This window comes from Branchiostoma lanceolatum, chromosome 1 (genome assembly GCF_035083965.1).
Source record: "Branchiostoma lanceolatum isolate klBraLanc5 chromosome 1, klBraLanc5.hap2, whole genome shotgun sequence".
NCBI lineage: Eukaryota > Metazoa > Chordata > Leptocardii > Amphioxiformes > Branchiostomatidae > Branchiostoma > Branchiostoma lanceolatum.
The window spans coordinates 648,434-673,562 of NC_089722.1; the positions used below are offsets into that span (position 1 = coordinate 648,434).

At 42.1% G+C, this 25,129-nt stretch overlaps 2 protein-coding genes across 2 annotated transcripts in view; both read right to left on the bottom strand.

Moving 5' to 3' along the window:
* Window positions 1–3,518: 3,518 nt before the first annotated feature.
* On the bottom strand, window positions 3,519–8,507 carry LOC136428585 (uncharacterized). The gene is made up of 5 exons (XM_066418212.1): window positions 8,431–8,507; window positions 7,140–7,523; window positions 5,571–5,978; window positions 5,073–5,162; window positions 3,519–4,443 (listed from the first exon to the last, which is right to left on the bottom strand). Exons 2-5 carry the CDS (start codon window positions 7,405–7,407, stop codon window positions 4,310–4,312), a joined length of 900 nt encoding a protein of 299 aa, XP_066274309.1. The 5' UTR covers window positions 7,408–7,523; window positions 8,431–8,507; the 3' UTR covers window positions 3,519–4,309.
* Window positions 8,508–9,413: 906 nt separating this feature from the next.
* The window catches only part of LOC136421443 (uncharacterized), a 31,847-nt gene continuing 16,131 nt past the window's right edge, over window positions 9,414–25,129 (bottom strand). Inside the window, exons 14-29 of the mRNA XM_066408755.1 lie at window positions 24,947–25,060; window positions 23,870–24,271; window positions 22,766–22,888; window positions 21,103–21,486; window positions 20,633–20,680; window positions 20,145–20,168; window positions 18,731–18,968; window positions 17,626–17,855; window positions 15,287–15,543; window positions 14,922–15,033; window positions 14,066–14,256; window positions 12,700–12,811; window positions 12,194–12,328; window positions 11,274–11,414; window positions 9,997–10,263; window positions 9,414–9,481 (exon numbers count right to left, since the gene is read on the bottom strand). Coding sequence (XP_066264852.1) covers window positions 9,414–9,481; window positions 9,997–10,263; window positions 11,274–11,414; window positions 12,194–12,328; window positions 12,700–12,811; window positions 14,066–14,256; window positions 14,922–15,033; window positions 15,287–15,543; window positions 17,626–17,855; window positions 18,731–18,968; window positions 20,145–20,168; window positions 20,633–20,680; window positions 21,103–21,486; window positions 22,766–22,888; window positions 23,870–24,271; window positions 24,947–25,060 — 2,846 coding nt within the window. The remainder of the gene's footprint in view (window positions 9,482–9,996; window positions 10,264–11,273; window positions 11,415–12,193; window positions 12,329–12,699; window positions 12,812–14,065; window positions 14,257–14,921; window positions 15,034–15,286; window positions 15,544–17,625; window positions 17,856–18,730; window positions 18,969–20,144; window positions 20,169–20,632; window positions 20,681–21,102; window positions 21,487–22,765; window positions 22,889–23,869; window positions 24,272–24,946; window positions 25,061–25,129) is intronic.

Genomic DNA, 25,129 nt, shown 5'->3' on the forward strand with positions numbered 1-25,129 from the left:
ATTTCGTACAGTGTTTGAGTTGCTTTGCATCTGATCTAATGTTTTAAGTATTTCAAAAAAGATATTTATGTCTATATCAACTAAAACAATATTGGTTTCGGAGAAAGCTTTGCTTGGACAGTGTCCGTTTCTTGATAAGTGGTTACAAGTGACACCACAATCACCATGGTTACAGGTAATGTCACAATCACCACGCCGGTCGGTAAAACCAGTAAGTGTCAGACCATTCAGTCTGCATGAGAATGATGTTATAATTACGTGGTTGTATGCATTTATACAGATTCAAATTTACCTGGCAACTTCTGGGTTTAACCATCCAAAATGGCGGACAATGTTTACGTCGTCATAGTCACGTGAGTACAAACACCAACAGACGTGTTTGATGACCATCATGATGCTTTGTTCCCATTTCAACGACACTGTAACTTATATTTCAAGTTTTGTTGCGACAATTGCAATGCTTATCTTTTACATGCGCATACATGTCATTAAAACATCACCTCGTACAATCAAACAGAATATAAAAGACTGTTTTCTTTTCAGACTTTGTTAAACATGCTGAAATATTGAGTAGATTTCTTTACTCTAGTTATCGATTGCTAAATGCACTTCTTATGTCTCCAATGTTAGCTATACAAAGAAAGTACCCCGAAGGACTCGATAGAACTGTTTTAGTTCCCCTAAGACTAAACAAATGTCAATACAGCTCTAGATCCAGTCGTTTGATTTCAAGCTACTTGTCAACAATGAGCGTATTTGATAATGATTTTGAACTTAGTCTTTTTGCGTGGCGTGACACGGCAAGTGTAGTTAAACTTGGTTTTCAAGAACGTTCCGTGTAAAGTCTACTTAAAATGTCAATAGTAACTAAGCCCATCTTCGGCTGAATCAATCTGACATGTTTTCCCAAATGACGTCATCACTGCACGCTCTACAGCTATTCATCTTTACATGACGTAATGCTTTGCTAGAAGATTTAAAATTGCCACAAATGTTACAATGCGCCTTCTTTCGTGCCCTGTAATTTTTCTGTTTGTGATGAGATTCCAAGCAGGTAGGACTTACCGGTACTTGAGGTCTCCGAGTTAACAGCAATTGTCGTAGTGCAAAGTATTAAGAAGATCGTCTCCAAAATGGACAGCATTTCGAATCCTGTACGTGGATGGTTGCAGATTCACTGTTCATTAACTCAACACGAACACAATAAAGAACGTTCAAATTTACTAAATTTCGTCTTATTTTAAATCCATTATCTTATTTCCAATAACACTAACGTGTAATTCTATACACAAGTAGTCATAGTCTTCTTTAATGTAAATAATGTTGTTACATTGTTTCAAAATATGTTTTGAAACATCACAAATATATTCGTCAAGTCGAATGCAATTCAAGAAGTGATATAGTAGATAACCTAAGATTACGTAGGGCTATGCAAAGAGATTGAAGTCAATATGATGCTGGTTTCGTATTGCTGATTTATTGCACGTTTCAATAATTGTATAGAAACTGTTACTTTCTTCCACTTTGAGTAATTTAAAAGTGAAAAGAAAGCGTACAAAGGTTAAAAAATGGCATTTTAGAAAAATGCTTTATATTTGACATTTGAATTGGCGTAAAAATCACGTAGAAAGCCGGATAGGAACACACATGTCCAAGATCTGACTTAGGAGAAGATGAAATTATTACACAATTCTAGGACACATACCGCAAATCAAAGGCATTGCGTCATGCTACGAAGTATTAGTACTTACTTATCTTCGCACGTCATGTATTCTTTAAAATAATATACATATATGATATCTGCAGAATGAATCTACTTGATAGATAGAATATGCTCAACTTTGATAATGTGAAAAAAAATCAGGTAAGACTTCACCTGGTTAAGTAGAAGAGGTTGTAGAGCACGCCGCATGCTTTGCCAGCCAAGCACTTCGCAACTGTGATCAATGAATGATTCTCTCAAAGGAAGGAAGTAGCGAGTGGTTTTTGGTTGTCCCCTCAGTGCAATGGTGATGGTTTGACGTTAATAATTGAACACGCCTCAATTGAACGTCATTATCCGTATGAAATGGAGCCTTGTTTTCCCGCCCGCATGGTCTTTGAAGCCGCCGACCCGACCATTAATCAAAAGGTCCGTGAGTTGAAAGGAGCTCGGTGTGAAAGCGATGAAACCGTGACCACGGCGTCCCCCAAGGACACAGCACAAGTAGCCTCCGTTGCAGACTCCTTCCGGCTGTTTTCTTTTTCAAGTTACAGTTTTACTATTACATTTTTTTTTTTTTTTTGCTGCTGGCCGGGAAGGAGTCTGCCTCCACTCGGCTCAAAGGGACGCAGACTCCTTTCCGGCCAGCAACAAGAAAAAGAAATGTAATAGTAAAACTGTCACTTGAAAAAGAAATCAGCCGGAAGGAGTCTGCAACGGAGGCTACCACACAAGCTGCCAAGATTGCTTAGTCATCAGCAAACTAAAGTTTTAGCAAGAACATAGTTATATGCGAATGTTTTAGGTGAATAAATCAATTAAAAACTTACCTTAGAGTTCGTAACTAGATATGCCTAATTGTATCTTGATAAGGATATTATCTGTGAAGCATGTTTAAACAGTCAAGTGGATGAATTCAAAGCAAAGTTATTTCGCCTTTTAATATCCCTGTTGTCCTTAAATTGTGCCTATTAGACAGAACACGTTTGCCGTACCACGAAGCTTGAATATGATGAATCACTTGTATGCAAAGTGACATCCAAAACCAGATCCGAGTTCCCTGCGGATTGATGTCAGTCCATCTCCTAGATACGGCGGGATGAGTTTTACATGATGTTGACGTGGTGGCGTGACACTACTACAATTTATTATCAAAACATCTCTTTTACAAAAATACTGCGTGCATCCTGCAGCATTAATACCAAGCTACTGGCAGAATCAAAACAGCGTGCCTTTTCCATAGCCTCTACCAGGCTCCAGAGGCGGCTGGAAAGAGTAGAAACAGGCCAAATAGACAGAAAAACATGAAAGAGGAGCTAGTCTGCTATAGGGTTACAGTTTGCTGCTCTGCCCGTAGATGGCATATTGGACCCTCTCTCCGTAGCCAACTCCCTTGGCATAGTAGTCACTATATTAATACCAAGCCATCCCGCGGGGCCTGGTAGAGGCTACCTTTTCCATTCCTTTATGTATCAAGGAACGGCCTTGGAGTCACCAACCGGTTAACCAATCACGTCGCCGCCTACGGTCAAGAGGCAACGTGATTGGCGGACAACTCCCTTCAAGAAAAGGAGGGGGATATTTGATTGGCTGACAGCAAACAAGCACTAACATATACAAACAGCGGAGCTGACATGAGGGGATCTTTCCCATGAAGGTCTCCGGTCATTCTAAAGCCCTGTACATGTGAATAAACATATATTTTCATAACAAAGCGACATTTGGCCATGGAATGTTTGTGGATCAATGCTAAATTTATTTCTTAGAACATAATGTAATTAGTATTAGTAAAAAAAACTACAGCAATTGCAACTGATAAACCAAAAATAGGTTTATTTCCTTTTAGAAATCGGTTTCCATTTGTACAAACTTAACCTCGCTCACCTCTCATGAGAGTAGACCTTTGTTACCACGACCTTTATCAGGCACTTACAAACGACAACGATAACCTAGAAAAGTGGATATTGTTTCAGGTTACAAAATGTGGGATCATCTAATAATCCTTTAGCGATTCCCTGCTGTTATACTGATAACGTTCGTATCTATCAATGTATATAATACATATAAGATCCTGTAAAATGTCCAGCGATACCTAGGAAAACAGATTCACGATCATCCTATCCATGAATTATATATCTTTCTGCAGAAATAGCACACTTCTTTGTTATCAAACCCTTTCGGTATCCGTGAAGACATTGCCAAAAAAAACGGAGCACCACTCTTCTAACTGACTATTACATGTATACAACTGATTCTCTCATTTTGATATATATATATATCTATTTGAAGCTGGCTACATCAATTTTGGATAAAGAGAGTTCAGGGTCTTCGTCCCAGTATATTCGTTCTTGGTGCAAAAAGTATAAACTATCAGACTCACGGCAACGTAAGATACGAAAGCTTGATCCACGCGGTATAGGTGATGGGAACTCTTGTTGTATCATGTGTGTTGTATCTATATGGAATCATTTTCATTACAGTTTCAACAAAACGTAGGTTTACTTCCCCCATTCTCTCCAGGCCAATAAGTGATGGGAACTCTTGTTGTATTATGTGTGATGAATATATCTTGAATTGTTTTCATTTTAGCCTCAACAAATTGTAGGTTTACTTCCCCCATTTTCTACAGGCCAATAAAACTACAGCAACAATGATGACAAACAAGATGGAGAAGATGGCTCCTGTGATCAGAGCAACAGTGAAGGCACTCTCAGAGTCAGAGATGACCACAATCCCTTGTCCTGCAAGAACAGATAGAAGGAAAGGTGATCAATTCTAACAAGAAACAATGTCCCCGTTAATGCTAGGGTCACATTTCTAATCCGGGGCCCGGACGGGCTGTTTGCAAAAGTGAAAAATAAACAAGGCATATCAAGAAAATACACAATATATAGCCAGGAGTAATTTCTTTATGTTTTGTGTCTTTTGTTGTCTTTAATATCATATTTGGGACCGAAGCATTAGCTACAATCTGGCGAATGTAGAATTTTCAAATTTCTCCTTTATTCATTATTGTGACTTTCTCGCTGATTCGGTCTATCAATTTTTCCAAGGGCTCCAATATCTAAAGGTAACAGACATGCTATAGCAAGAAATGGAAGACAGAATATAAGTTATCTTTTGATAGACTATTTGTTTTCTTCTAAGACCTTTCTGAGACATTTGACCTAACTTCCTGTCAGTGTCTCCCACAAGCCTAGCATGCACAAATCAGTCTGGAAACACAAACAAACAAAGACAGAAACAAGTCACCATCTGACAAAATATTAGATTAACCTATCGTACTCAAAAGGAGAGGCAACTGACAGGACCAAAATTGTGACAGGAATAAAAAAACACACAGAAATACTGATAAATAACATTTTCTAACCTGGATGGTTGCGGAGGTCCACAGACCTCGCCACCTCTGTTGGGACAGCTTTGCTGATGACGGTATGATCTTTCTTATCAGTCGGACATTCTGAAGTTTGGTGGAGAAAATATCACATTAGAAATGATTTCTCAAGCTAATTTTGTTTTTGTTGCTGAAAATACAATCCACGAACGAGGAAAAGGTCACTCGTCGGGTGCAATATCTTAAGATTTGCAACTAAGATACTTAGTTTCATCATCTATTTATCACCAGGTTGACAAACATTTTGTATAAGCTAGGGTTTTCCTCTTTATTGTCAAATATTCTTAATCACTTTCTTGGTATTGTCTGAGCTGCGCGCATAACAAAGACAAAAGGGTGATCCCGCGGGTATTCATGCGTTGAGGTTCCATGGATAGTAAACATGAGATAGCCGCATCATATTTTCCTGTTTCATCTAAAATCTGAATCATGGCAATCTTTTTAGAAGCATAGAAGAAATACTACAGCGCGTACCTAATATGGTCATATTGACGTCAGCGTACGAGCGCTCCTGTGACGCCAGGATGACCTCACATCTGTACGTCCCAGAATCCTCTCCTTTAACCCTTAGAATCCTGAGGGACGCGTGGTCATCAACAGCCTCCAGTCTGCCGTCCAATCCCAGCTCAGCAGTCCGCCGGAAGTTGTGGAATGCGTTTCTATCGATGTACGTCATCAGAGGAGCGCCCTGGGAGCCGTTCTCACCAACTCTGTACCAGTTGATGCGATGGTGGATGTTTGTGCGTCTCATCCTTAGCGTGCACCTCAGCGTGACGTTGGTGGATTTGAGCACGGTTACCCTCTCTTCCGTGGTAACTTTCGGGTTGAGGCGGCTCGCTGGTGGGGGTGTCGGAGGGATGGCTGTCGTCACAAAGGTTACACCTGCATATAAGGTGATGATTGTAAAAACATGTCATCAGTATTTTTAATAGATGGTTTGAATGTATCCATAGTTGATAGAGATAAGGTAGGGCACAATTCAGCTAGTTGCACATGAAATAATGGAATGGCACAAGAGAGAGAAACGATAGAAAATACATCCTTGAATAGTTTCATCAGGCTGGTAAGTCACTGAATAACAAAGACTCTTTTTACACAACCAAGAGATTTATTCCACTGACGTTGTGCTGCATTGCTATGTGAGCCAGTCGGAATTGCCTTGAAGAAGGTGACAGATGGTCACCGAAACGTCGGTGGAATAAACCTCTTGGTTGTGTAAAAAGAGTCTTTTTATTCGATAGAAAATACATTACTGATAATGCAGACAGAAAAGCAAAGGAGAGTAAATGGGAAAAGAAGACTTCAATGATACGACAGAGAACCAGAGAAGCTTGAACAGATTCTGAAGTAACAAAAGGAAATGTGCCACTGTTTGACCTTTGTCACCTTCCTCAAGGCAATGCTGATTGGTTATTTTCGCACTGCAGCTAGGTGTCGCTGCTGCAGCACTGCAGCTAGGTGTCGCTGCTGCAGCACTGCAGCTAGGTGTCGCTTCTGCAGCACTGCAGCTAGGTGTCGCTACGGCAGCACTGCAGCTAGGTGTCGCTGCTGCAGCACTGCAGCTAGGTGTCGCCGCTGCAGCGCTGCAGCTAGGTGTCGCTGCTGCAGTGCTGCAGCTAGGTGTCGCTGCTGCAGCACTGCAGCTAGGTGTCGCTACGGCAGCACTGCAGCTAGGTGTCGCTGCTGCAGCACTGCAGCTAGGTGTCGCCGCTGCAGCGCTGCAGCTAGGTGTCGCTGCTGCAGTGCTGCAGCTAGGTGTCGCTGCTGCAGCACTGCAGCTAGGTGTCGCTGCTGCAGCACTGCAGCTAGGTGTCGCTGCTGCAGTGGGAAGAATGTGGTCCAAAACGTCACTAAGTTTGCATCCTCTGAGGAAGGTGACAGGCGGTCATCGAAACGTCGACAGGTGATTATACAGGTTGTACACAAAGGACAGTGGTTAACCGACTTGAGGAGAGCTTTCAGGATAGACTTGCTACTGTAGGCTACCCAAGGCGAATAATCTTAAAACACTCTAACGCTCAGTAGCTGATTTATAACGCTTACCTTGACCTATCTGACAGGTGAATTCTTTTGTGGAGTTGCATGGTACGTCATTCCACAACGACCGGGTCGACAGAACTTCGGCGCAGTCTTCGTTTCCATCAGCATTGTTGGGTTCGCGTCGGCCCCAGTTGGCATAGCCGGACGACTTCAGGGTTTGACCGTCCTCAAACACCCACCTTCCTTCGCTGTTGGCGTCGGTTAACCCGACCCAGCTGGATGCGCGATGAAGGTTGTTGATGAATCGGTTGGTAGCTCTGTCTTTCGGCATGGCCAACAGCCCGCCGTCTGTGGCACACCTCTGCCTGGCGTCATCGTACGTCTTCGGTTCAGCAAAGCCCTTGTAGCAAGCTCCGTTAACACGGACGTAGCCTGATACTGGACACACTGTGGAAAACGATGATTGCTAATTTAGAGATGCCTATAATTAATATATAATTAATTCAGCCAACCAGATGACCAGACTGGCGGAAGACCGCCAGCAGTGGAGAACCTTTACTGAACGCTTTGCTGCCCCGACGGCTGACTAAGCTATGGGAGAGAGAGAGAGAGAGAGAGATAATTAATGTCTACCAGAAAGGCTAGCTTTACTCACTGACTGAAGAAATGCGTTATATAATTGGCCAGAGGAGTCAGCTAGCTTGGTTGCCAAATCTTCTCCTTGCTAGCTCTTAACAATTATATATACCGTTACGTTGATGAAAGTTAGACATCCAGGTAGTAAGATACGCCAAAAATAATTACTTAAGCAACTGGATACAAATTTGAAACAGTCAGACGTTTCAGACAGCATCCACTGTCTTTCGTCAGTGACTAAAGAAAGACAGCGGATGCTGTCTGAAACGTCTGACTGTTTCAAAATTTTATCCAGTTGCTTGAGTAATTATTTTTGGCGTATACATACCGTTACTTAGGGAAGTTCTTTAGTCAGTCAACCCAGCGGGTCTTGTAGAGACTAGTCTGAATAATTGAAAAGAGTGAGTTTTAATTGTACGTAATTACATGTAGGAGATGCTTTCGTGCAACGTAAGGCATAATTGGCATTGCACAGATATATAAAGAACAGGGTTGACAACTTTAAGAAAGTTTCCTTTATGCAGTGTAAAAACATTGTCCATTGCTGGTGGGCTATATTTTTGTCAATGGATTAGATAGTATCAAGGATTGGGCTACACAGCCATAGGAGAGCCTGCAGAGGAGGACAACCTTCCCAGTGATCTTCGGAAGCGAAGAAACAGCCATCATAATTTTGTCAAGGGAATAGACAGTATAACACAACAGGAAACGTGCTCACCTGTTGATGTGACGTCTGTTGCTTTGTGAACAGGAACTTTGGTGGTCAGACTCTCGCGTAAAGGTGCTGCAAATAGAAAGAACCTCAAATTAATATAAAACTTTAATCGTGCATCGGGAGGCAAACTCAAAGGACAGTCTTGATTTGATCGTGTTATCTCCATGAAACATTGAGATATAGTTTTGGCTGTGTCTGTATGTGTGTCTGTGTGTCTGTGTATGTGTGTGTGTGTGTGTGTGTGTGTGTGTCTGTCTGTGTGTCTGTGTGCCTGTGTGTGTGTATGTGTCTGTGTTTCCGCACTACTGTAGTCAGTATAACTCAAGAACCTCTTGACGGATTACGATGATATTTGGTATGTGGGCGGATGTTGTGAAGCCGAAATTAAAGGTCGATTTTGGGCCCCCTGGTATATGACCTTGGTACTACAGCAGAAATTCCATTTTTGTTTCTTTTGACCTGGACGTGTGATGGTCTTGATTTTTTGGTGGCAGATACATGTAGCTTGTGATGTAATGAAGACGTGGTGTAGGTTTGGGCCCCCTAGCAGCTTGTTCTATTTGGACTGCTACCATGTACCTCCATCAAAAAAGCTCCTCCTCCAAAAACACATGAAGCATAGGCAGTAATTTGTGATACCATGCACTGCACGTGAGCACTGCTACTAAACTTGTTTCCCTATGAAGAGTACAATTGAAGGTAAAAGAGTGTATCGTTAAACGGAAAACATAGTAATTAATAATTACCAATTACTATGTTTCCCGTTTAACGATACACTCTTATACCTTCAAACACTCTTATACCTTCAAAACTTACTCTTGATAGTGAAACAAGTTTAGTAGCATAGTTCACGTGTAGTGCACGGTATCAAAAATTACTGCCTATGCTTCATGTGTTTTTGGAAGAAGAGCGACGCCTAACTGCAGTGCAAAGTATTACCAAACATTATCGCCCTGGCGAAAGTAGCAGAATATGTAAATCTAATTCTAACCTGTCGTTGCTGCTACTTCTGTTGAAACAGGCGGTTGGGTTGAAGGATGCTCAGGCATCGATCCTGGAAATAAAGGGAGTTTTAAAATCCTAAGTTCCTGATTATCGCGAAGATGATACTTTATCAACTTTGTATCCATATGGAGAGCAAAACAATGTTTGCCACTAAGTTTAACCAAGACACACAATCTTGTATATCACGTTTAAATGTATGTTACTTTTTCTTATATATGAATGGTTTATTATTGTCGTCTTATGACACAACATACAAAGGCAGCCTATTGGCTGAACTGAAGTATGTCTTACAATCAGTCTAAAAGCAAACAGATATACTTACAATAAAACATCACATATCTTAATTAACAAGACTCAATTTAAAATATATACTTACTAAGTGCTTATCGGCGGCGCTTTGGTATTGAGTAGGTCAACCAGGTACGGTAGTGTAGTCTTTCTATATCTACCGGTTCTACATTTGAATTGCGTTAACTGGTATTTAGACCTAAGGTTCTTGCCATGGAGACTCACGCGGTTCTTAAATGTTTAATTTACTGTTTTCTAAATTCCAGTTGTACGTACCGCACACTGGGACGTCGCACAGCTCCCATCTCTTGTTAGGATCCGTGGTGTAGCACCAGACTCCGGATGTACCGTCCGGATTCCGGCAGTAGTTCTCCTCCAGTCCGGATGACGGATAGTTGGCGGACGTTCTCGTGTGGTCGTGAGGTGTCTGCCGGTCCCAGCGTTGACAGGTCCGGCCTGATGACGTCACAGCGACCTGTCCCCTGTAGGACGCGCCGTCTGATGCCTGGCACTCAGGTACTTCCGGTGGAGCTGCGGCATCGACTAGAATTACAACATTTTAAGTTACGAGAATATTCATCAATCAGTGACTTGAAAAGGTAACGAGATACGCACCTCCAAATTTTCGATGTCTACTGTACATCTTGATCACGGAGTATCCTAGTGTCGCGAGAACACGAGATTTAGGACGAGACTTGTTTACATCTTCCTGCCTCCCCGCCTCCTTGCGGAGCAGGGGTAAGTTTGACTTGGGCAGCTCCCAACTTTCTGTACCTTTGGAGATGCGTTTCAAGTCACTGATTGACGATTGACTCGACTAAGATTTCAACATATCTTTAAATCAACCAAAATGCGATCAAAAGTTCATCTTCCAGAAGGATATTTTTTAATTTACGAAATTAAGTCAAACTTTCGTTTTTCGCATTCCCCCACCGTTCTGGTTCTGAAAAGCCTTCTGATAGCACACGGAACTCTGGGATTTTAGGAAGTTGAAAAAAAAACGATGTAGGCATCCGTGGATGGCCCTATAAAGTTGGTGAATTTACTGAGTACTGAGTTGCTTTGTACACGACCAGTACAGCCCGATCGCGACGTTTCGGTGGAACGTCTGCTACCTTCGCCAGGGCGATAATGATTTGTTATACTTTGCACTGCAGCTAGGTGTCGCTTCTGCAGCGCGAAGAGTGGATTCCGAAGCGTAATGAACGGTAATAAGATGGAATACATGATAGGGCACGTTAGGGATTGCATTCTTTTCACTGTGGCAGCGACAACTAGCTAAAGTGCAAAGAAGAACAATGAAAAAGGTGACAGCTATCTATTGAACCGTCGGCAGGAAATTTATCCTGGTTTTGTCTAAAGAAACTGTCATGAGTGATTCATTCCGCGCCAGGCTGGAGGCCTGCCTGCCTTAGCCTGGGACCTCCCCCCTACTTTGCCCCCCCCCGGGTTATTTGGGGGTTATCGAAGTTCAAGTTGAAGAAAGTCAATGTTGTTATCATTTTGTTTATTGCATTGTGTCCCATGAATGGCAATAAAAGGTGTTTGTTTACCTTCGTACACAGACAGCCTCCATCCCCCTCCGCACATTTCGTGTTGGTTCCCTCTACAAGGAGTGGCGCACTCATCGTCTTCGCGTGGCCCCCGCCTCGGTAACTCATCACCGCACCAACACTCTTTGTGATACTGAGTTCCTTTGGAGGAAAAAGACAAGAAGATGTTTGACGTTAACTCAACCAACAAATCTACACACCCGCCGTTCAATCGTGATTATAAATTCATTTGCTAAATCGTTCATTGAAATATTGATGTACCGTGTGTACAACTACTATAGGTGACAGGCACAGAGGACCTCTCTTTACACGCTCGTTCTCATAATGTTTCTGACATTAAGATATGCCACATATAAGATGCCAAGTCGTCATAAAAACGACAGTTTGGCTCCTTATATGTGGCATATCTTAACGTCAGGAACGTCTTCCTTCAAAAGGTAACAGAAGTTACAAAATGTGTGCATTTAATTGAGAACGAGCGTGTAGAGCGTTTCCCCTCATCACCGCACCAACACTCTTTGTAGTACTGTGTTCCTTTGGACGAAAACGACAAGAAGATGTTTGACTTTGTAGCAACAAACAAAACCATTATAAACATAATGTTGATAAACATTACACAGATAGATTACACAGATAGGTTACGGAAGACAGAAATATTTTTCTTCAACACGGGAAAGGAAATGATTCAAGGATAATACAGTTTATGAACGTTTAAGCTTGGGTCACATTTCCCAGCTGGGACCCGGCCGGGCTGTTTGCGGAAACGAAAAATTAAAATGTAAATCAATAAATATGCACAAGCTATGCTCTTGAATAATTTTTGGTACGTTTATGTTTTTTGTTGTCTTTTATATCACACTTTTTTGTTCCCAAACACTGCCCGGCCGGGCCCCGGATTGAAAATGTGACCCAAGCATTACCTGCATACGAATGTCCCTTTTCACGGCAATGTTTGACACATACATCCGCCGTCATGTCCGCGCTGATTAGCAGCGCGTGGGGAAGCCTCCGTCTTTTCTCATCCTTATAACAGCCCCGGTAGATGTCATTCATGTCTTAAAAAAAAAAAAAAGATTAACGGTTCTCAGTGGCAAATGTGCTAGATGTTAGTACATCGGCAACCAAATCCGTAGTGTGTTTTTTGGCTCGGTGGGCGTCATCGAACTCGGGACCTATTGATTCCGAGTTCAACGCTCTAACCGTTACGCCACGCCGACGTCACGTTCATGTGACGTAATGAATACAATAAGAACTATGTATCATCTAATTTCTTTACATTGATGTGTATATAATTATTCGTACTTTTATCCTGCAGCTAATGTGATATGATGTACAACTACTTGTAACATGTAATGAATATGATCAACTGGCCTACACACAAACTGTAATTGGAAACATTAATATTTGTATACGAGATTTCCCCCACCTTTGGCCTTGCTGTTTAGGCTGTTGCTGTCACATTGCGGGTGGGAGAGAAGCAGGTTCTTTCCAGCAGGCCAGCAGTGGCCGCACCATCCCCCGCAACGCGCTGAGGCAACCTGAATGAGAATACAGTATATACTGTAAATACAGATGTAAATGTTCGCGTATGTTGTATTTTTGCGGTTTTCGCGGCGACCTTTTCACCGCGAACTTAAAGCTACCGCAAATATTTCTGTACAATACTGTAGCACTATGTGATAATATCGCTGCCGCGAACTTAAAACCACCGCGAATACTCCATTTTCGCCTTAGCGCGAAATTAAAACCGCGCGAACCTAAATGCATTTACAGTATAAGATAATAAGACATGACAAGATTTAACAAAAATAAAAGTTAAGGGCCCGGTTCCATTCGTCGTACAATCTTTGTAGAATAAAAAAAAATAGTGAAAACTAAGAAAAATGAAAAATAAGCTGAGGGCATCCTCATGACAGTCGTACAAAATTAGGCTGTTTCCTTACCAGAAAGGTTGTCTTAGAAAGTCTTAGATGCCAGTTGGCGGTCGGTACTGTTACAACCTGCTTGAAAACTCTACGACAATTGTAAGACGGCCTTCGATGAAAGTGACCGCGCCGCTTCAAATCATGCAAGACAATGGCTTTGATAATGTAATTTACTTTCAAGAAAATAGCCTCGTCCGCAGGCAGAAAGGGTATCTATAACAGTTGATGTTAGATTCCACTTGCTGTGGCCGTTAATAAGTGACCCAGGCGTCTTGATAAGACGTATAGGAGTGGCGCCCATCTTCATTTCTATAGCCCTTGGGCCACACATTTGTTCAAGTCACTACAGCGTTGGGCTGGTCCGCTGGTAGTGATATATGTTCAAGTACCATACCATTCTGAGTGCTAAGCAGAGAAACCAGTATTTATCATTTTAAGGTATTTGGCATGACCCGGCCGGGGATCGAACTCATGACCTACCGCGAGCAAGGTGAACACTCTACCAACTAGGCCATAGCATCAGTTTTTGTTTTTGCTTGTTTGAACCTTTGTTTATTCAGGATAATCTCAAATCGGCACGCAAGCCGCTTTTCATTGAGGTCATGAGGGAAGAGGTGAGCGTCAGATACAATATAGCAGATATACACAGTCATAATAACTCTATCAACATATATCATTCGATATTTATGGTACAACAATATACAATTGCTACAACATACATGATACAACATATAGTGGGGCGAAAGCTGGTTCATAGTCCGTGTCCGTTCGTTTTGTTCATTTCCGTTACTTCAAGAGCCTCTTAAAGGAAGTCAGATTCGGGTTTCTGTAAATATTGTAAATATAATTATGGGAAAAAAGACCAACCGTTCTGTCCTCTGATATGAACAAGTCGTTGATGCTGATGTACTCCGGGTAGCGTTCCTCCATGATCCAGTGGACGTCCGGAGCCAGAGAGAGACCCGTCCCGGTAAGATCCAGCACAAACGTCCCCTTCGCACATCCCTGTTTCCAGGAGTAACAGTCGCCGGCCTCCCCGTACGATACGTTGTTGTGGCCTTAAGTCAAACAAAAGGTCGTTATGATTAAACCCACATATTTTATTACAGGAAAGTTGGATCATTCGTCTTCCACTGTCTCGGAAAAAGAAGCCGAACCCAATAAGTTAGAGTGTCAGTAGCTAAGACTAGAGTAGTCATATGTTATATTGTTATTATTGTCTGTACGTCAATATATAAAGACATTTCAAACTCTACAACTGGATGAAAATTCGGAGATTTATTTCCGGACGTTTCGAGTGACATCCATCACTCTTCTTCAGCATCACTCAAGTGGACTAGCAGAACGAACCAGTACTTAATATATACAATAACTAGAAAAACCGGTTTTTACATGGCAAATCACACAGTCATTACATGGCAAATCACACATCACACAGTCAATATAACTTCTCAGTATAATCTAAAGGTCAACATATACGCATGAGTAAATTTTATTTCCTATAAATATATAATGACCTTGATAATGACAGGTACTGCAGAACATTTGCTCACATTATTTTTTTTAATATATGATGTTGCCATGACCTCAGCTTAGCACCAGTTAAAACATGGTTGGCACTTCAAAGTATTTTTAGTTTCAATAATTTGTATGCGGCTATATAGTAGTTACATTGTAGACAGTAAAATGAGGCAATGCCTTCAATAGAAACCTGCAGATGTACCTTCAGTGGTAGCGAAGGTGTAGTCATCTCGAACAACCTTGACCTTGGAGTCTTCAAACTTGATTCTGATCTTGCTAAACTTCGTGGTTCCGGCGCGTCTGGAATACGGGTCCTTCAAAACACAAACATATAGCCATTAAATTGATGCTAAGGAGGTCGCCGTAGGGGACGACAGAGGAAATCCTGGCAGGATAACATCGCAGAGTGGACGTCCCTTAGCCTGTCTGAAAGGCTGACTGCAAACAAGAAACAGACGAGCCTGGAGACAGATGTCCATCTCCATTGCTACCTTGTCCGCCAAACGACCCGGAGGTCAAGGGACTTAAGGTATACGTAGGTAGGTTTGTAAGCTCTCAATCACTCACCTGTAGTGGTCCATCGCACCGGCCTCCATAATTATCCCTCAGTCGATCTGCGTAGATGTTGGCGAAGTTAGTTCCCGGGCCGGAAGGCAAGGTAAGGAACTCTTCCGGTTGTTCGGATGCCATGTTATGGCAGTAAACGCGGATGGATACATCTTTGCACGTTGGAAAAGGGTAGAGTGTGTACTCGCCATCCTTGCCGGCAGGATACAGAGACTTCACATCAGAGCACGACGCTGCTTTGGCGTTAGGAACGACACCTGCCGAGGAGGGAAACGTATCAGATGAGAATGGGTTGATGTTTGTACTAAATCGTGTTAATAAGATAATAATAAGGACATACAAACGTAAATAGGTAAGAACTAGATGCACAATAACTCTCTGCTCAGCACTTAGCACTAATGAAAAAGAGAATGGGAGTTGGAAACACTTGCTCATTACTGCAATGGCCTGTGTGGTCTAAGGGCTGCCTGCCTGCCTGCCTGTCTACGTGCTCAGGCCAGAAACTGGCCCCTTGCTTTCCAGGAGGATCCTCCAAGCAGTCTTGTCCCTTGCCCTAGCCTCTGCTTCCCGACTGTTTAAGCCCGTGTCCTTCTCAATTTGGTCCTTCCATCTCTTCGGTGGTCTTCCCCGGGGTCTGGGGGTAGCGACCTCCTGGCTGTAGGCTTTGTACACTAGTGTTTGTGGGGGTCGTCTTATGACGTGTCCAAACCACCTCAGCCTTCTCGTCTGTACCATTTCCACGACGGTCTTATTGCCCCGAGTTTGGCTCTGATTTCAACATTTGGTATGCAATCACGGAGCTAAGGGCTATAGAATCGGAAATGTGCACCGCCCCTATACAGCGAAAATTTGGAATGGATTTTAACCTTTTAAACCCTCAAACCACCGTATGGGGTCAAAACTGACCCCAGGCGTATATCAACATGTGCCATTTTTACATTTCGAGTCGAAAACAAAATTCCTTCTGTGAGTTTGTTTGTATATATGTCTTATAACTTCTCACAAGTTTTTTTACCGAGATTGGCTCATTGGTGATTAAGTTATCCTAAAAAGTTTACGCATGGTCCAGTGGGGTCAAAACTGACCCCAGCAAGATCTGCACTCATATTCCCTATTGTTTGATACTTGTCATCTAGTAACATGTATGATAAGGGTTATTATGATCATAGTTGCAAAATATAATTTTGTAGAAACGTGGAAAAACATTTTTTTTAAATGAACGTAAAGATTAATGACGTTGGGACGTATTATGACGTTATTTATGTGATTTTATTGACGAAAACCAACAAATTGGGTATTTCCATATAATTCAAAGGTACACGATAAAACTTAAATAGAAATTATGAATGATAAATCATAATATATCCCAGACGTTATTTGGAGATGGCAACAGGACCGACGTCAAAATGACGTCATAAAAATCATATTCATATCAAGTTACACTAGCGAAGTCCGCCATCTTGGTTCTGCCATCTTGAATTATTCTAAATGCATTTTTTCATCATATAACCTAATAACACAATAAAAATGGACCAAGACGTCTATATTAAGATTGTTTCTGTTTGAATAAAGATGGTAATGATGAAATTTGAGGTTGAAATAGCCGGTTATAGCTAATCTAATTATATCGTCCGCCATCTTAGATTTTGACCGGTGACGTAATCAAATATGCATATATTATGAATATTAGATCATAAAAGTGATAGTGAATTAAATTGGTTGGTATTGATATAAGAAAATAAGTGCAGTTTAAAAAGACAGCCCTAGAATTACATTGTAAAATCCAAAATTAGCGACTTTTTCCAAATATGGCTCAAAGAAACCGGTTGCCATAGCAACATGAAAACATTAATTAGATATTTTATTAAACTAAAATTGCTGCTAACGAAATTTTAGCAAAGGTGACCAAGTTTGGTTGCTCTAGCGTAAGACATTCAGATGCTATATGATATCAAGTGTTGGCGCAGGCTTTAAAAGCGCCCGCTTGTCTGAATAGCGTTAGTTGCAAAAGACGATGTTCCCTATTTTTGCATAAATTATGATAATGAGCAGAAATTATTCACACCTAATCATGTCAAACTGTCCATTATAGATTACTTAAACTATACATGTATACAAACCACAAAAATAGTCACCAATAAAGCTATATTTGTAGAAAAGATTGTGGGGTCAGTTTTGACCCCATACAGTAAGATTAGTCGTAAAAAAGCTACGGTGGTTTGAGGGTTAAAAGAGAACAGACAGCGGCTTAGAGGGAGAAAGGTCTAATCTTATTCTCCAAGCAGAGGTTGCGGTCGAGTAGGGCGGGAGTGTCCGGGATTTTTTACGTCTAATCTTACCTTCTTCTATCTCACAGACGTAGTTGTACAGAGAGTTGCAGTTGGTTTCTGCCCAGTTGTTTCGTCGGTCTCCCTCTTTACTGTCATAGACAACGTGCGCACATCTGTAGCCGTTGTATCTGTCGTCCGGCTCTCCGGGAGCCCACGTCGTGAAGTCGCCCAGGGGAGTTCCCCTGCCGTCCACCCATCCCTCCGACCTCCATCTCACGCCCAGCCAGAACTGGTTGTCGCTGAAGTTTGGAATGAAAAATTACATTATATTTCATCATTGTTGGTCTTATTGCTTCCAAGGATCAACAACAATCTCTATCTCTTAATATCAAAACTGTTGACCCGCGTAAAACTGGTAACATGGTTTTCTTTATTACGGCGTTTAAGCCCCCCCCCCCCTCACAAGACCCGCAGCACGGCGGCGTCGCTGCGTCCTCTCTCACAAGACCCGCAGCACGGCGGCGTTGCTGCGTCCTAAGCTGGATTTGCGTCACCCTTGACTTTATTTCGGGAATATCATTCAAAACGAACAAGTATGACAAAAAATACAAACAAACATTAAAAGACACCAAATACACAAAGCTTAAAAAGATTTCGTTTTTTGTCGATGAAATTCGTTGAGTGCTTTGTCAATTTGATCAGCCGCGGGTCCAGTGAGGGGGGGGGGGTACCGCAGCAGAACGCACATGTACAGAATGCGAAAGTAACTATCCCTCAGCAGCGAAGATGAAGTCAAGGGCCGATAAACTGATTAGAAATTCAAATAAATGAAATAAATTGCGTAAAAAAAACGCCAGAGGGACAAGCAAGGATTTTAAGATATATAATCGGCGGGCCGGGCATGACAAGATGCTTGCAGAAAAACATTAATTAGAACTAGGCTTGCTCTTATAGGTTTGTTAAAAACAAAACAAAAGAAACAAAAGAAAACAAAGAGCAAACAAAAGAAGATTCCGTATAAAAACGCCAGAGGGACAAGGATTTTATTAAGATATATAATCGGCGGGCCGGGTATGACAGGATGCTTGTAGCAAAACATTAATTAGAACTAGGCTCTTATAGGTTTGTCAAAAACAAAACAAAACAAAACAAAAAGCAAGCAAACCCATCTGACCTGCTGACACAGTTCTTCAGGAACACCAGTTCTCGTTGTTCCTCCTGGCTCCGCGGGATGGCGACGATCCCGCCTTTCCTCCTGCATTCCTTCTGCGCGTCTCTGTATGTCTTTGTGCCATCACCGGCGACATATTCCTTACCACTGGGGAGTGTTACTACGTTGTTTTCCGGACAGACATTGATGCTTTCTTGGGAAGGCAAGGGTTCCTCCTCAGACCCTTCAAAGATGATGTCATCTGTTGATGAAGGTTAGACATCCAGGTAATAAGATACGCCAAAAATAATTACTCAAGCAACTGTTTAGTTACTGTACTAGAACAACAGTAGCTAATTGAACTATTGGCATAACTTTGTCTTGAATTGATCTTCTTTTTGAAGACTACTTCAAGACATCCTAAATTGTCTTTACCTCATTAACATATCCATTCAGAGTTTTGGTATAAAGCTGGTGTTCTCAGTCCTATCGTTAGTCACTGACGAAAGACAGTGGATACTGTCTGAAAAGTCTGACTGTTTCAAAATCTTATCCAGTTGCTTGAGTAATTATTTTTGGCGGATGATGTCATCTGTTGGTGTAAAGGCGGGTTTCAAAAGGTTTATTGTAAGACGCCGACGACAAGCAGCCGACTCAACCATGCGAACTCCGGCAAATGAACTTTGAACTTTGACTGATTGATTGAACTGTTTCTCGAACTTTTGCGATGTATGTTTCGATCGTTTGAATAGTTTGTTACTAACTTTTTCTGTTGTTGAATTTTGTTAACGCAGTTATGTATGTCATAGTCTTTATGGACCGACTGACAAACCATATATATATATATATATATATATATATATATATATATATATATATATATATATATATATATATATATATATATATATATATATATATATATATATATATATATATATATATATATATATATATATATATATATATATATATATATATATATATATATATATATATATATATGTATGTATGTATGTATGTATGTATGTATGTATGTATATATATATATGTATATATATATATATATATATGTATATATATATATATATATATATATATATATATATATATATATATATATATATATATATATATATATATATATATATATATATATATTGTAAGATTACATTTAAAAGAAGTCTGAAAATAGTTTTTTTGTTGTAGAACGCGAAAGTAGCTTGGCAGTATATTTATCAAGTATCGTAAAAACGTTTTTTTGTCGGATTGTTTCAATCTATCGCATTCTTTCATTTTTTTTTAACTTCCAGACAGGTACTCGACTCGATAGCAAGCTTATAACAATTTAAGTGTAAATCCATGAAAATAACATCTAGCGCGACCCCACGAGAGTTATTATCTTTTAACTTTCAGAACATTGTAACATAAACATTACCTTCATCATATGGCTCTCCTGGACCTGCATGGAGAAAGATACAACAGCATTTACAAAATTTTGATTAATATTTGAGTATATTCGTTATTGTCAGTATAACTAGGTAAGAATATCAATGTCAAAATGATGTACGGTCTGTTTAAAGAGAACCGAATCAAATACGTTCCATCACGTAATCAGGACATGAAAACATACTTATGGTATACATCCCTAAAGTAACAGCAACGGGCACCATCAGAAGTTATCCTGTTACAATTGCTGTCTTCATACTGTATCATAAAAAACTAACAACGATGACAAACTAATGATATTTGATTCTGTAAAAATTTCTATTGTCTAGTTTAGGGGAGGCCCACTAAAAGCCACATAGGCTTCTTAACAACCCACCCTCCCTGCATGTTTTTCTTTGCTCTGTATATCTTTGTTTTACAATTGTACATATGCGAATAAACAATGAACAAAACAAACAATAAACAATGATACCTTACCTGAACCCTCTGGCTCTCCGGACCCCTCAGCGTCCACACCAACGGAATCTGACGAGTATGACAGCATTTGGTTGGAAGTTGCCATGTGCACTTATCAATATATACATGATAGTACCCATACATATAACTGTGAGCAGTTTCATCAGGTTGGTACGTCACTGAACAAAAGTTTAATTAACTCTGTGTACACAACCAAGTGTTCTATTCAACCAACGTTTCTGTAACCGTCTTTCACCTTCCTCAGGGCAAGTCTGACTGGTTCGCTTTGCACTGCAGCCGGTCAATCATCAGGCGAGTAGCCGTCAGAACGGCACAAGTTACAAATGACGGGGGAACCGTCAACTATGGCGGACTTATGTAAAACAAGTGAGGACCTGACTTTGGGGTACATGTATATTTAGCAAAGTATAGTAGACTTTTCAATTCTAAGTTTAGCCTCCCTTATACCAAAGAAAGTTTTCGTAACTTACCTGTTGTGCAGTAAGCACTCTCGCAAATTTTTGGTTTCGGCAGCCTGTAGACGTAGTAACCTCCGGGACATGCCATGACGTAGATTTGCCACGACCAATGGCATTCGTCCTCTTCCCAGAACGCGCACACCCTTCGCTTCACCGCACCCTCCTCTACGTTTGGATGCGCTCCCGTCATCCAAACAGGCGCGTGTGTACCGCAGCGGTTTGTCGCTGGGGGGCGCTTCGTTGGCATCATGTCGCCGCCTGCTCCCACGAAGCGGTACCAGTGTCGGTGCTGCAGCCGGGTTCTCTGGTCGCACTTGTGTTCTTTATCCCTGTGCGTCTTCACGCTTCTCCAGGGCTCATCTAATACATAGTGTTTCTCACAGGCCAGATGGCTAACTGTAATAGAACAGAAGCGAAACGTTTTTCAAGTTGACCTCTGACCCCTCACGCTCTTTTTAATGCATCTCATTTGATTTTGTTCATTACTGTCTGTCAATCGTAGATGTCTTGTATCAAATTTGATCTTGGTTATGACTGTCCATCATTTGTATATGTTTTCTTCTTGTATTTTGATTTTAATGTATCAATGTGAATGGACTCCAGGGAGAATAGTGTAAGATTGTAATAATTGAACACTAATGGAGATCCCAATAAAACAAACAAACAAACAAACGGACACATGTATCAAGACATGCACTTATAGCAATTTCAGGCAGACCCTCGTACCCATGACGTAGGCTAACTGCATTATCGATGAAGGTTAGACATCCAGGTAATAAGATACGCTAACTTGCAGTTACTCAAGCAACTGGATATGATTTCGTTAACGGTTAGACGTAGCATGCATCCACTACGTTCCGTCAGTGACATGGACATGCAAGTGTAGGCAGGCCTCGCACAACCTACATACAGCAGCTGTGTGAGGATGCAGGCTGCAATTTAGAAGAACTACCGAGAGCAATGGAGGACAGGGAGGACTGGCGGAGGAGGGTGACGTTCATCCGTGACAGGCTCTCACGACAAGATGATGATGATATTTCACAGTCACCGATGAAAGGTAGTAGACGCCCTCTGATACGTCTTGCGCATCACAGAATATTTCACTTTGTTTTGTCAACTGAATATTGAAGACAATGTGAACAATATAACCAATGGCAACGTGATGAGGGAAATACACATATTTCGACCGACACTGAACAGAGACGGGGGGCGACATAGGTTATTTAGCTGTTGCAATACTGCAGCCACGTGTCCCCAGCGTCGCGCCCCGGAAGCTGCATTAGACGGGTCCATTCCGTGAAATCAGCCGAAAAGTCCCAATTGTCAGTTCAAAGTTGGATAAATTATGTACTAGCCTGGAAACCATACCATCGGGGGCTCCCCGATATCTCTACGGCGCTGGAAGTGATCCCGCCCGCCTAAACAGCTAAGTCCACTCGGGGTGTGTTTACGGCCTTGGATTAGATCTAGGGCGGCGGCGAAAGTAGGGTGGCAGCGGAAGTAGGGTGGCAGCGGAAGTAGAAAGGCTATCAGAAACGGTTCAATAAAGCAGACTGGGCCCGGTAAAACAACCTTATGCCGACAACTAGGAACTGGGACCAGCCTAGATATGTACTAGTTGACCCTTTTTTTTCGTTATGAAAGAATATGTTTAAGATTATTACAATTTACTCACCGTACGTGTAAGCTGAACCGCGAAGATCTTCGGGATCAGCATTATCTTCATCTTCGCTAGGTGGCGCTTCAGTCGGAGTAGGAATCGTCCTCAGGGATGATATTCTTGTTCGTGGGGTTACATCTGTGGACGAAAGGTAAAACAATAACCACTACAGAATAAAAGGACTCTTTTTACACAACCAAGAGATTTATTTCACCGACGTTTCGGTGACCATCTGTCACCTTCTTCAATGCAATTCTGATTGGTTCACATAGTAATGCAGCACAGGTGTTGCTGCTTATACATAATGAGATGCATTCCCAAACGCAAAATATTTACATATGTACAATCACAGGTGACGACAGCACCATGCGGTCCCAAACGTACTATGTGAACCAGTCAGAATTGCCTTGAAGAAGGTGACAGATGGTCACCGAAACGTTTGTGGAATAAATCTATTGTTTGTGTAAAAAGAGTCTTTTTATTCAGTGACTTGCCAACCTGATGAAACTATTCACGAATAACCACTACAGCTGCAAGCTTGAAATGAAGGTTGACATCTGAAATTTCTGTCACCACGCATGCGTACTCGGAGGGGACGGCTAGGGACGTCCCTCGGATAGGACGTCTGTTTGCTTGTTTGTTTGTTTGTTTGTTTGTTTGTTTGAACCTTTGTTTATTCATGATAAGCTCAAGTTAAACGGAGGTCCCGTGTTTGAGGAGAGTCACACACCTTGAGCACGTAAAAGAACCCACCACATCTTTCGAAACAGAGTAGGAGCATGCCCCGATTTGAGTGGATGAAAACACTCCGGCCAAAATGGGGTAGGGAATTTCCCGAGCAGTAGAATGGCGTTTTGTAATGGCTGACGATAAGCATACTTAGCCTCTGCCAGGCACCGCAGGATGGCTGGAAAAATAGTAGAAATTGGCCTAATAGAGTGAATAGTATGCCAAGGGAGTTGGCTACGGAGAGAGGGTCCAGTCTGCCATCCACGGGCAGAGCGGCAAACTGTACCCCTATAGCAAACTAACTCCTCTTTCATGTTTTTCTGTCTATTTGGCCTGTTTCTACTCTTTCCAGCCGCCTCTGGGGCCTGGTAGAGGCTAAAGCATACTCACATGTTGTGCAATAAGCAAGATTGCAGTGTGTTGGTTTTTGTAACTTGTAGACGTAGTAGTCGCCAGGACAGGCCATGACGTCGATCTCCCAAGACCAGTGGCATTCGTCATTGCTCCAGAACGCGCACGCGGTTCGGGTGACGGCACCCTCCTCTACGGTTGGATGCCTTCCTTTCATCCACACAGGGGCGTGTGTACCGCAGCGATGGGTCGATAGGGGGCGCTCCGTGGGTATCATCATGTCGCTACCTCTCTTTCCCGAGAAGCGATGCCATTGGCCATCCTCTAGCTCGCCTCTATTCTTGTCACATTTCTTCCTTACATGTACGGTACCTTCAATATTGTTCACATTTCTCCACATGCCATCTAGGTTATAGTGCTCAGCACAAGGTCCATCATCAACTGTAAGGAAACAAAGATTTGTCTGTCATAGAGGACAGTATTTCGCTCACTCGGTGGTTTATTCCGTGCTAATTGGTTACTGATCAGACGTCTTGTCGTCGTTAATGCTACGGTCCCAACTGCGTCCGTGCCCGTCGGAGGTGTTGTCCTATCCCGGCCGGGTACTGGGGTTGGGGGCGTGGGGGGATACCTCCCGTGCTCTCGTAGTTAGCTCACTGCTTTTTTACCGGGTCCCACGTTGATTTTAAGACGAGGTTAAAATGACTCTGGGTCCCGGCCGGGACCGGAAACACTGAGCACGGCAGCCGCAATGTGTCCCACGGGGCCACGTAGGGGTCACGCCCGAAAGTGCCCAAAACATCCCATGAACTACCCAGCGGGGCCCCCTTTTCCAATCGCGACCGTAGCATTACACACCGGGGTGGGTCATTAACCATTAATTATCACATAGCCAGATGGCGTCGAACAATCAGAAGCCTCCATCGCCCATGTGTTATGACGCCATAACACACCCGTTCGACCGTTCCATTATGTAGAGGGGGAGGTTTTCTTTTTGGTTATAGCATATGACCAGGTGTTACGACACCATATATACATTGGGGAAGGTCATTAACACTTAATTGATCAACGGACATCAACTTATGCACCAGTGCCCAATATCTTGTTTCAGCTCACCTGAATCGTCAGCTTTTCCGGAACCGACGTCATGGTCCTCATCGTCACTCGGGAAAGGTGCAGTTGGGACGGGGACTGTCGTCACGGGGGACACTGTCGTCTGCAGGCTCGCGTCTGCGGATTAAAATGACATTGATAGCCAGTGACAATAAATGATGTATAATGAAAGCTCATCTGTGTTAT

Coding starts and splice junctions, on each gene's coding strand:
- LOC136428585 (XM_066418212.1), bottom strand. CDS start 7,407: ATGCCGAAAGACAGAGCTACCAACCGATTCATCAACAACCTTCATCGC. Junction 5,979..7,139: donor CACCTGTCAGATAGGTCAAG/GTAAGCGTTATA, acceptor CCTTATATGCAG/GTGTAACCTTTGTGACGACA. Junction 5,163..5,570: donor CGTCAATATGACCATATTAG/GTACGCGCTGTA, acceptor ACCAAACTTCAG/AATGTCCGACTGATAAGAAA.